This window comes from Lepisma saccharinum, chromosome 1 (assembly GCF_977018435.1).
Source record: "Lepisma saccharinum chromosome 1, izLepSacc3.1, whole genome shotgun sequence".
Lineage (NCBI taxonomy): Eukaryota > Metazoa > Arthropoda > Insecta > Zygentoma > Lepismatidae > Lepisma > Lepisma saccharinum.
The window spans coordinates 206709236-206722645 of NC_139229.1; the positions used below are offsets into that span (position 1 = coordinate 206709236).

Below are 13410 nucleotides of genomic sequence, written 5' to 3' on the forward strand. Positions count from 1 at the left end.
GAGCGTCACAAGGTATCGCTCCGCTCCGGAGCGGAGTGAACCATTTTCTAAAATTTCGCTCCTCGCTCTGGAACGGAGCGAAAAATTTTCCGATTCCCGCTGCTCCGCTCCGGAGCGGAGCTGGCTAAGAATCTCGCTCCTCGCTCCTCGCTCCGGAGCGTGGGCAACAGCCGGAGCGTTGATCCGCTCCGCTCCGAAACCCTGCTGTTTAGTCCCTGGCAGCTGGTTGAAGAATTTTATTCCCATGATAGGGCCAGAAGAAAGAAGAAGAAAAGAAAAGAAACGTTCGCGCGCTCTGAATCCTGTTGGAAAGTGTCCTATGGATTACAATTGAAGTTGTATTAGTTCTGCATTCTTAATTTTATAATTTGCAGTCAGTGAAGATCTGATACGTCCAATGCTCAGAAAACCTCAACAACAGTAATTAAGAGAACCCGTGTACAATATGACAGTGTGTCGTTTGTGTTTGTGTCCGTTGAAACGCTCTGAAAGGAGGGACCCCTTTGTAGGCGAAGGGTGTACCCTTGCATCAAAAATATTAATTTGTCTTGATATTACGGTATGTTTTGTTTTGTTTGTGTGTTTGTGCCTATTTTTTGGGTAAAACTTCGACACGGTCCCAACACAATAAGAGTCTGGTTTACGACCTTTTCATAAGGAATACGTGTCATATCGTTGGAAAGGTTATTGTATAAGGAATTCAACAAACTAAATCCCAAGGCGAGGAAAAAATTCCTAGAGGAGAAAATCGGGAAAAACCGATGTTGTCCGGATATGCGTGATTGAACGTACTGAGGACATTTTTCGATGATGAAACACATATTTAGGGGTGAAATGAGTGCTAATGGAACCTAACCTAACAGGCCTAACCTAACATCGTAGGCATACCTCGTTCCCGTGAATGGTTAGTGACAGAAAGTGTAAAAACAAAAAGTTGCTTACCCTACGGATGCCGGAGCGCCGGCTGTCTGCTAGCATGGTTTTGTAAACAGGCAAGAAGGAGTGCGCAAGAAGGACGTAAACTAGACTCTAGCCCCCAACACCTCTCACTCGTTCATTTCGTCACTTTTAACATTCGTACTTGCGTATTCTGCATTACGAAAGATTCTTCAAGGTGGTATTTTGCTTTGGTAACAGTTTCATACATCGGAGACACATTTCTTCATTTTTACAGAAGAAACTACGGTAAATGTCTGTTATATCGGAGAAACATTTCTATCGGATATTTTCAGTTTCAAATGGTTCATACTTACCAATTGTGGGTAAATTTCTCGTATCGGACAAACGGATTTCTTCAAATTTACAGGAGAAATTACTTACCGAATGCAGTTTCTTTAGACTTGTGGAAGTTCGGGGAAGTGTTTTCTTGCATCGTTCATTAAATTTTCCCTGTAAATCATCTATTTTTCGATATAAATGTGTGACCGATGCGCGAAAGCTCTTGCATCCATTTACTTCCATGTGGATGTAGCCTGTGTCTGATGACGTAATCCCGGTCAGTGCTTCCAAACACATGTTTTTGTAACTGAAGAAGGTACGTTTCCACAAATGGTTTGTGGGGCTATGTATCAATGGTTCTTGGGGCTATGTGTTAATGGTTCATGGGGCTCTGTCTCAATGGTTCGTGGGGCTATGCGAGAATGGTGTGTGGGGCTACGCATATTTTTTTCGAAACCAATTTTTCACTATTGTAACCTATAGTGACCCTACCTAACCTAACCTTACCGGAAATGGTTCGTGGGGCTATGTATGAATGGTTTGTGGGGCTATGCATCAATGGTTTGTGGGGTTACGTAGGTATTTTTGGGTGCAGTGGGGTGGAAACACTGCATGCCGAGTACAGTAGTGAAACTGTGACCACCATTTTGCGTGTTACTGAAGGCAAAAAGAAACGAAGAAAACTTTCTCGATATGTCGCAAATAGAGCTTATTTCCGTGAAATAAGCGAAATGCCACCTTCAGCAATGTTTCTCAATGCAGAATACGTAAGTACGAATATTCAAATTAAATGAAGTAGCAAATTTCAGCTGTTTGTCCGATACGAGAAATTTACCAAAAGTGCTTATTTCTTGTTGTGCAGCATTCTACGGTGATAAAATACCTCCACGAAGTTTCAAAATACTACAGGAACTCATTTCCATAAGTAGTTTCTTCTGTGAAAATGAAGAAATGTGTCTCCTATATAACTGACATTTACCGAAACTACTTACGCAAATGAGTTTCTCTAAGTTTTCCTTGTTAGTCGAGGTATTTTCTTTCATCGTGGTATCTATTTGACCAGGATATCATGTCAGTGTTTCCAACCCCCCCCCCTCTCCTTTTTAACTATGCTTGCCTAACCTAACCTTATCGGATTGGTTTGTGGGGCTATCCGTCAGCTACCCATGCATAATGTACAATTTGCACACGTGAGGAACACGATAGTAGGTAATTTTCATTGAAGAAGGTTGGAAACAATGATATTCGAAAACAAAAGAAGCGATATCGCAACTAAAAATGTGTTATTTTAGTAGAAAAAGTGTTTGTTTTTGTGTAAAAAGCGTAATGGCACCTTGAACTATTTTCCGCAATACACAATTGGTAAGTACGAACCATGCGATTTTAATGTGTCTCCGATCTATGAAACTGGTACCTTTTGCTTTTTTCACGAAAATAATTTGAATTTGTGGCATGAGGAGTAATTATTGTTGTTCCTTATTTCTTTTCCGTAAAACACAATATGGTGAGACAACTTGACTAGCATGGTACATCAGCATTGGGTATTTAGTGTTTCCAACCTTGTCAACCTCCACGAACTTCTAAATGCTACAGAAACTCATTTCCTTAAGTAGTTTCTTGTGTAAAAATGAAGAAATCCGTTGGGACCGTATCGAAGTTTTACCTTTTTTGTATGACTTACACCATAGATCAGTAGTTATTTTCCGCACTTTCTGCCTCTTTAGTTTAAAAAATGATTAATTTATTTACGTGGACTCGTTCTGAATTTGCAACTTGGCCCAAGTTCCGATTATGTGATGTCCATATGTCATGATATACATACGTATTTGTACATGCATCGAATTATGTATGTATGCATGAACAGGTTTTTGTGATTGCATAGTCATTATCTATCTGCCTTGTTATATTTATGAGAGTTATTTTTTTATTTTGGTGCTTCTAGTATGATCCCCTGACTGTTGGTGTGGATTTTAGTCGTGCCAGTAGTGTGGTGCGGGTCAAAATGACCCAGGGTTTCTTTTCTTTATTTTGAGAGTATATGATCCAATAATTATGATGTTGATTTTTTATTGATTACATTAATGTTAATTAAGTATACAAAACATATTTTTGCTTAAAATTCTTTACACTAAAATATTCAAAAAAATATCAACTTTTATTTACCATTTTTTTCTTGTTTACAGAGACTGATATTTTTCTTGAAAATTCTGAACTCACTAATGTTCAAGTTAATTGTTCAGTATATGGAATTAAGAAAACAAACATGAAAAAAAAAATACTGACATTTATAAATTGAAAAGTTCTTTTTTCCTGCATCACTTAACGTTGGTCACAATATATGCAAAATCCCACAGTACATATGCCACATGCAGGCCGTTTGCATTTCTTACGAGCTCAGAATCATCACTATCATTTTCAATCAAACGACTTATAGCGTCACAATCGTTCCAAATTTTTGTTCATGTCTCACGCCAAAACACCAAACCCCACAAAAAATGATAACGTAAACAATGTGGTGTGGGTCAGATTGACCCGAACTTGATATTATACGAAAACAATCAACTGCACATGTCACGTGACAACTGCTGTCAATACACACTGCAACCATAAACAGCTACTGAGAACCAGAGTCTCAACTGGGAAACTCATACACTATAGATAACGGAAATTCATGCTTGACACCGTTTTGACCCGTACCACACCAGTTAAGGGTTATAATTAAGCTCGGGGCTGGTGACCAACAGTAAAATTTTGTTTTCGAACCTACAGATTCCGATATTTTACGATGCCTTAAAAGTTATTTCAACATGAGGAAACCACAAATTACTGGGATATGCCCTGAAATATGAACACAGCATGCCCAATTCCTCACATCCCGGACCTCTTGCACCATTTTTTTAAAGCATTTTTGTTACACAAGCACAAAAACAAGTGGGTATAACAGTTCCGATTGTTTTATGATTCTTTTCAAATTCTCCTAGCAGAAAGACTGATTACAGTAGAATAATTGTCACCTGAAATTTGAACCTTCCTTGAAGTAATGAGCACTGTTTGTATTTTAAAAAAGTTATTTATGTTGAAAAAATAAACTTAAGAATGACCTTATGCAAGCATGCGTGCTTCCCATGGACAAATTATTCTCTGTTAACAAGCAACAGTAAATATCATAGACTAGTGGTATTGAATGTAGAAGTAAATCGGAACCTTAATAGAATGCATTCAGGAACTTTATTTTAATAATAAGTGAACCAAACCTGACCTTCCTAACCTAAGCACGAAAGCATATATTGAACAAAATCTTAAGTAATTGCTAAAACTTCACAATATGTGTTAACAGACATAAATCAAAATCGAACCATGTAAAAACTGCATTCGTGGCATGATGAAATCGCAATAAAACAAAAGGAACTTCGGCCTATGCCTTTTGTTTTACTAAATGCATTCTACTAGGGTTCAGATTTACTTCTACATTAATTCCCACGCATCTACGATATTTACTGTCGCTTGTTGACGGAGAATATCTTGTCCATGAGAAGTGCGTAAGGTAATTTTCAAGCTTGTTTTTTTCAACATAAATAACTTTTTGTCGAGTCCAAACAGTGCTCATTACTTTAAGGAAGGTTCCAATTTCGTGTGACAATGATTTCCAAAATTCTACGATAATTAGTCTTTGTGCTGGAGAAATTATAAAACAATCGGAACCGTTACCCCACAGGAGATGTGTGAGACTCTTCCCCATCCATGTAGCTTTTTCTCCTCTGTGAGCATCTTTGGCACCCAGGCTACACACACCTTTCGGTATTGAAGGTGCTAATGAACAATAGTGTATGCTGTACCATGGCTAATGCCGAGTTCGGTTGCAATCTGGTTCAGACTAATCCCCCAACACTCCCGTATGAGGTCATCAACTGCAGAAATGGACTCATTAGTAAGGGCATATTTAGGCTATCCACTATGCACCGCATCAGACACTGTTGTGTGTCCTGCTCAAAACCGACCTGCCCACTCATACACTTGTGTTCAGGACATGCACTCACCACCATACACAGCAGTCATACGCTCGTAATTGTTCCCTGGTGTGTTGCCCTCTGCCATCAAAAACTATCACGGATCGCTGAGCCTCCTTTGTGGCACGTGATGCTGAGAACACCATGACTCACCTCACTGAATGATTGACTGGCACCTTGGAGGCAAATTACATATAACCAACCTCCCTTCCGTGCCAGGGCTGCCACCTAGCGATGCAGTCTGGAACTCATCTCGCAGACATGTGCCGTACCCCAGCCTGGCCTACATATCCCTTAAGTTTCATCGCTCTTTCACTTTATTTAGCTTTTTCACGGCATTAATCCGGTTATTTATTGACCGTACCAAATACGAAAGATTTTGCTTGACCCATCTGTTAAATAAAATTTATGTGTATGTGTATACATATATGCAAAAACACAGCAGGGCTCACACAAATGTGTTTTGTGCATAATTTTCACCAAAATTTGGTGTAGAAAAGCTATATCCTGGCCATCACATGATATTTTACCATGGTTTCAGCTTTGTTTATTACGAACATCTTTATCTTTGGGCCTAGAAATGTTGCAGTGAGAGCCCACTTCTTTATTATTTAGTGTAGTCATGTTTTTAGGATATTTTGAGGAGCGAATTTACAATACCGGAAGTATCTTTAATTGCTTTCAAATTCGGCATGCTCACTAATTTTGGCCTTGTAATCACGAATCTGCAGTTAAAATTTGGCGGTCACGTCTAGAAATTGCAAAGTAAGTCGAAAAAAGTGGGTCCGTGAACGGAGTAAACACCCTTGATTTATGAAGAAGACAACTATTTTTTGCAATGGTAAGCATTTCAAAACTATGTGTATGATGACCCTTAATTTTAACTATGCTTGCCTAACCTAACCTAACCTTACTGTGAATAGTTCGTGGGGCAAACATGTTTTCCACCTTTATGCAAGATGCCATTTTCTCACGTGCAAATCAATGCTCTCACTTATTACACAACACTTGAGCAACATTGGTAGCAATACCGTTGTGCGGAAAGGAAAACGTCTTCATATCGTTAACATGTTAGTGTATGGAGAATTATAGCGGTAATTGACAAGGTTCGTGATTACGAGGCCAAAGTTAGTGAATATGCCGAATTTGAAAGTAATTGGAGATACTTCCAGTGTTGTAAATTCATACCTATTTTGATATATACATAAACCTCCACCAAACATTCACAATCATTTTATAGCTAATATACTTCTGTTCCCATGGCCATGTCAGTTGGTAAGTACTGCAGAGTATAATTGTGCAGTTTTACAACCACTTCCTTGTACTGTTTACCGAAACTTGAATTATGTATTTTTTATTTTATTTAAAATCTTTGTGTTCTGCAGGTAACAACAGATGATCCTCTGCCTAGAAATGTTTGCAATGTGTGTGCCACCCAAGTTGAATCTTTTTACTTCTTCCGTGTACGGTGCAGAGAGGCCAATTCGATCGTGTCGCGTGATTTTGGCATCAAAAAGATACAGGTAAGACTAACTCTTTCCAATATAAATAATCACAGGGTCGCATGGTGGTAACCTGTCCTAACATATATATTCTTTCGTATTTCTAAAAATTAAAAATACAAAATTATTTATTACTTACATAAAATGAGTATCTATTTTGTACATAGACAACGTTTCGGGAACCACTATTCCTTCTTCAGGTCCTATATTTCAGCTATCCGAAAATTGCCATAGCCTGAAATATAGGAACTGAAGAAGGGAACAGTGGTTCCCGAAACGTTGTCATTGTACAAAATAGATACTCGTTTTACGTAAGTAATAAATAATTTTGTATTTTTAATTTTTAGAAATACGAAAGAATATATATAAAAGTGAGTAATGCATAAACCTGAAGTATGAAGTGTCCTAACATAGTTGAGCAGCTGCAAGGCTTACAATTAGGACTGAGCCGATATCAATAGTGGCCAATACTTTTCCAGCATATAGATTGTTCACGGGCTTCACAAAAATGTCACTTGACCCTTTCAAATGTTAAAAAATATTTCTATTATGAGAACACAATAAAATATCAAATAAAAGGTCACTACTTACGATTGACTTATTGACCCTTTCACCGAGCATTAATTATCCTGGAAGTTTACAAAATTTCAGTTTCCATTGATTTTGTACCAATATTATGTGGAAAATTGTATTTTGTGATTACATAAATATTTTTTATATTACGATGTAATTATTGAATATTTTAAAGCAAAACTATGATATATCGATACCTATAATCGGAGTGGAATAGCCCACTAATCAGAGTGGATAAAAATCACGATTTTTGTTCTGAAAAATCATTTTTTTAAAATTTAAATCAGATTTTTTTGATTTAAATTGATTTTTTAAATATATTTTTTTTAAAAACACACTTAAAATTTATTGTATGGTTTTTGGTACCATACATATAGATTTTTTTTCTATAAAGGCTTTTTCTAGTAAACTGTCCTATTATAACACCATTAAGCAGGGCTCGAAAAATCCAGGTCGCCATGGCAACTAAAAATTTCAGCCTGGTGACTGTGATCTTATGCTGCAATATGTACGAAATTTTGATGATTCTAAGGTGTAAATCAAAAACCCTGAGACCTCTGTAAACAAACGGTCTCACCGATTCGATGTATCACTCCGCGTCAGCTGATTCATGACCGCAATCATTTGCTGTTACACTCATAGTTCGCCGCACTTATTCATTTTATATAAGAGCCTCTGAATGTGAGAACCCGCTCTCAAAACATCAGACGAATATGCAGCCGCATACAATGTTACTCTCCCGGTCATTCTCTCTTTCATACAATTTACATAAAATCTACAAACAAAGTTCAAATACACTCCTATCTTTATCAAACCTTAGAAATATACATTACCATGTTATATCATTTTGTCTAAAAAAAAAATGCAAGTAAAATATATTCAATTCACATGCAAGAAAGAAGCCAAATTTATGGGAAATGATTACTGGTGCAAAGAGTTAACCATAAAGGTGAAGCAATAAGTAAAGAAAGAAAGAGCATTGGGTTTAAAGTGAGACGTCATTTGCGGCAGCGTATCCCATACTACAAATTGGCCATTGTTTTACCTTACGTAATGAATCCTGTAACAACGCTGGATTTTCGTGTGGATTATTTTACTTCTATGAGTTTGCAATGCTTTCTGCATGCAGGTGGTTTTGTTTACAGAAGGTCTCAGGGTTTGTGATTTGACATATAAGTTCAAATTGCAGTACAGTGTAAGTTAGCAAATGATTTTTTTTTTTTAAATAAACGTGAACATTCCAGAGAGTCAGTAATAATTTCTTACTCTTTGTTCCCCCAAAACCCCATTTCCTGCTTTCTCGAATGATTTAGAGATGTTTTGAATACCGTGATGCTCAGCTTCTTATACATAGTGTTTCAAAAGTTGCACAACCCAAACTTTAAAAATGTATATCATGAAAACCGTAAGAGATATTTACACCAGGTTTTCTGCATTATAAAGTCTCATCCATTGAGATATTTTTCAATGCTTACAATTATCAGTTTTCTCCATACAGAAAATTTAGATAAATTAATAACTGGCGGAAAGCAGCGTAAAAATTTTTCCAGAAATACACTTTTGAATTAGAAAAATACGTAAGAAATTATCTAAGTGTAATAATTAGATGTCTGATGTCATGTCAATCTGTCATTTGCGACCAATATTGGTCATGTGCAACATTTGATGGATTTTTTATTGGCGATTTTATGGGTTGAGTGAAAAAGTGCCATTTTTGGGACATATATGGCAATGCTAGCAGGTCGAAATATTGTCAACAGACAGACGCCACATGTGTCTAAGTATTGGCTATACATTTACGTGAAAAATCATAAACCAAGATTTTGTGCCGAAATTGGACTCTTGAGAGAATCCTAGTCTGCCTCTGGTTACACTGAATTCTCTTCACTCACTTTCGACGCTACTATGCCTGTTCTTTTAATTGATTCAGCATGGCGTATTCTTTTTCGCTGAAAATTTCTATGTAGTACATTTCCTGTGTGTGCCTGATCTTCAATAATTAACATCTCTACACTGGGAGGAACCAGGCAATGTCGAAGTCTACTGTGTTTCAAAGGCAACAGACCCCGTTGCTGTAGCACTGGCAGAGAAGATTCCACGCAGGTAAAACAGCGACAGCGAAAAATCAGGCCGGCTCAGTAGCTCAGTGGTTAGAGCAATGGCAGAGACCTGTGTTCGAGTACTGGTCGAACCTGCATTTATCACTGAAAGTTTCTACATTGGTATATATTGTTGAAAATCAATTCTCAGATGTTTTTTTTTTTTTAAAAAAATAGTGTAATTGCTTTTATTTGGATACATGCTAACAAATATATTAACCCAGTGATAGCGTACATGATTAGTTTATTGCAGAAAGCCTGGTGTAAATACCTCTTACGGTTTTCATGACACACATTTTCAAAGTGTGGGTTGTGCGACTTTTGAAACACACTGTAGTATACACAATTGCTAGTAGGTAGTTTCCTGGCGCCTGATTTTCAAAGCTGGCACCTATCTTTGAAGAAAATTTTTCGAGCACTGCCATTAAGCCTTGTTTCCATGATATGAAAAACTCAATATCCTGACCAAGGCAGAAATTTATTTTATTATAAAACATAAACTAAACGTAACGTTTCAACCTTCTAGCAAGGTCTTCTTCAGACTCTGCACCAAGTACAAATGTAACAAGTTACAAAACAGGACGATATATATACACAAACATTACTCCCCTCCAGACTATTAGAAAGTTGTTCTGGAACATTCTAACAGGTAGCTTTCTCTTGTCAACCATACTTTCACCTAAAAGGCTAAACATATTTTCTTCCATCTAGAATGTGGTTGGACTCTTTATCTCACACTCTTTTTCATTCATTTTTCTTCCTTCTTCTCTCCTCTTTCTCTCTTGTGCTTTCCACTCTTTCTAACACCTTCTTCCATTCGTTGTTTATCTTCAGTCCCCCATTCCAGTTCATTGTGTCTTCTTCACCTTTCTTCTCTATTTCCTTGGCCTCCTTCCTTTTTCTCACTAGTATACTCTTCTCCCTTCCTATCTGCTTAGCCTCATCCCACTCTATGTCATGTCCTGTTTCTCTCGTGTGTTTAAATATCGCATTTCTCTCTCTCTTAAGTCGTACATCATCCCTATGTTGTTTCAACCTGTCTTTCAGTCTCTTTTTCGTGTCTTCTATGTACACACTCTGACATTCTTTACATTTTACTTCGTAGATAATCCCTTCCTCTTCCTCTTCTCTGTTTTCCTTTTTCTTGTTTGCATTCTTCGCTATTCCTAAGATGCTTCTCCCTCCCTTCCTGTAAGTTTTAATGCCCGCTTTCCTAAGCACTTTGCATATCTTTTCTGTGGTCTTCCCCATACTGCTTATTCCAAACCTCCTCTGTTTTTCTTTCTCTTCCTCCTTTTCTTCCAATTCTCCCCTACCACTTGTCTTCCTCCTTCTGTTTATGTCCAGTTTATCCTCCTTCTCATAGCCATTCTTTTAAGCTGTTTCCATAGGCTATTTATTTTGCCTTCTTTTTCACATTTTTTCGTGCATATTTTCTTGATTCTGTCCTCTATATTCTTTATAAAATTTATTTTTGTCACCTCACTTACATCACTTCTTTTGTGGCAGAATACTCCTGCTACACACTTCTTCTGATGCCAAGCGGTTTCAATTTCTTGTCCTCTCTTCCTTTTCATCAATATATCTAGGTAGCTTATCTTGTCTTCTTCTATTTTGAGTTCCAATAATATCCATAACCAATTCAGCCAATCCTGGGCTTAGGCTAGAACCTATATTCAGTCCTTCACTCATTAACATTATTTTGTCCCCCATTATACTGTAACCATTATTCCAAATGGTTTCCAGCACCTTCACTACCCTTTCACTATCCCATTCTCCTATAATTTCTTGTCCCATTCTCTTTTTAACTATGTCCAAAATGTGTCCCCTCTTGATGCTCGGGAACATACTTTTCACGTCTAAGCTAAACATTGTCGTCTTCATCTCATTCAACTTAAGTCCTTTTATGAGGTCCACCACTTGTTCACTGTTCTTAACTGCTCTGCTTTCTTACTGTGTTATTAACACTTCAATAACTTTCTTTAATTTCTTTTCCAAGGGTTCCAAAATATTGTTTCTGCAGTCCATTACTGGTCTCAACTTTATCTCCTCTTTCTGTATCTTTGGAAAGCTTTTCAATCTAGGCAGTCTTCCTGTCTCCTTTATGCATTTCTTGAATCCTCTCCTCCTACAGTCTTGTACGACCCTTTCTCTTATAGTTTGTTCTTCTTCTGTTCCATAAATCTCCTCATATCCATTCTCTTTTAGGTCTTCATACTTCCTCTCGTACCATTCTCTTTCCATCACCACAATTGCTCCTCCTTTATCTGTCTGCTCTATCAGCACATCACTTCTTGTCTTGATTTTCTTCATCCCTTCCCTTTCTTTTTGACTCAAATTATCTACTTTTCCTTGTTTTTCCATTTGTTTCTTCAGTATGGCTGCTGTTCTTCTTCTAAGGAGTTTTAAACACATGAGAGAAACAGGACATGACATAGAGTGGGATGAGGCTAAGCAGATAGGAAGGGAGAAGAGTATACTAGTGAGAAAATGGAAGGAGGCCAAGGAAAGAAGAAAGGTGAATAAGACACAATGAACTGGAATGGGGGACTGAAGATAAACAAAGAATGGAAGAAGGTGTTAGAAAGAGTGGAAAGGACAAGAGAGAAAGAGGAGAGAAGAAGAAAGAAGAATGAAGGAAAAAGAGCGTGAGATAAAGAGTCCAACCACATTCTAGATGGAAGAAAATATGTTTAGCCTTTTAGGTGAAAGTATGGTTGACAAGAGAAAGCAACCTGCTAGAATGTTCCAGAACAACTTTCTAATAGTCTGGAGGGGAGTAATGTTTGTGTGTATATATATATCATCCTGTTTTGTAACTTGTTACATTTGTATTTGGTGCAGAGTCTGAAGAAGACCTTGCTAGAAGGTTGAAACTTTATGTTTAGTTTATGTTTTATAATAAAATAAATTTCTGCCTTGGTCAGCATATTGAGTTTTTCATAAACGGTCCTGTAAAATATTTGAACAGTTTGATTAAAGGAAATAAAAATTTTATGTAAATATGCATTTTTCTGTTTCTGATACTGTATACATGAACCTACTATGGAAATGTTCGTTAGTGAGTTAAGGAAACTAAAATAATTTCAGTAACTTATCTTCCATTGAAGATAAAACATTCTACAATTGTAACTTAAGATATTTTTTATAGTCTTTGTAGCTGAATGTTGACATTGTTTTTAAATGATAATTTGCAAAATATCAGTTGCCATATTTATTTAGAGTTTTATGACAATGACACTATTTAAAGTTTGACATGATTAGAATTTTATACATTTTTGTACACAAAATGTTTGCTATTTTTGCCTATGCAGGCTGGCGACAGACCTGGAAAACCGGGAAAAGTCAGGGAATTTGAGGTGTCAAAAAAAGTCAGGGAAATATCAGGGAATTTCGTCTTCATTTACTTTTTTTTATTATTATTTATTTATTTATTTGTTTAAAGATATCGTTATGGAACTCTGCACGGGAACAGGAAATCTCGTTCGTAAGTTTCGGCCTTAACTTTTAGGCCCCTTTAATGCGCAACACAACCTCGGCGCCAGAAACCAGTGATGGCAGGAGGAGAGAGAGAGAAATTTCTCTCACCCGGGCTTCTCGGCGAGAATTTTAAATTCGAACACGCTTTGGAGGAAAATTGTTATAACTCTGGCAGTATGGGAGCAATCTACTTTTGATAACTTTTGTTCTGCATCTAAAACATCAGAGCATGCAACCGTGTACAATTCAGAACACCCGGACTGAGGAAGGGGGCTTGGGGGACACTTCTCCCGAATTTCAATGGAAAAAACAAAAATCTGGAGTTTGCCCCCCCCCCCCCCTCTCCCGCTATTTTGGGGAGAATGCACGAACTTTAGTATTCCTTCCAAAGAGTGGACATTTCTCAAGAGAATGAAACATGTTTCATGTTCTTGGGTACCATACAAGTTGAATAATAAGCCAAACTGTGAATTTTTTTTTTACGAAAAATAGGTAATTTGCATTTTTGGAGGAAAATTGCTATAACTCGGC

At 37.2% G+C, this 13410-nt stretch overlaps 1 protein-coding gene across 1 annotated transcript in view; it reads left to right on the top strand.

Annotated features, from left to right (window-relative positions):
* The first annotated feature begins 234 nt into the window (after positions 1 to 234).
* LOC145978452 (uncharacterized) overlaps positions 235 to 13410 on the top strand; it is an 80882-nt gene continuing 67706 nt past the window's right edge. Inside the window, exons 1-2 of the mRNA XM_083111102.1 lie at positions 235 to 559; positions 6611 to 6748. Of these exons, the coding sequence (XP_082967228.1) occupies positions 446 to 559; positions 6611 to 6748 (252 nt within the window). The 5' untranslated portion in view covers positions 235 to 445. The remainder of the gene's footprint in view (positions 560 to 6610; positions 6749 to 13410) is intronic.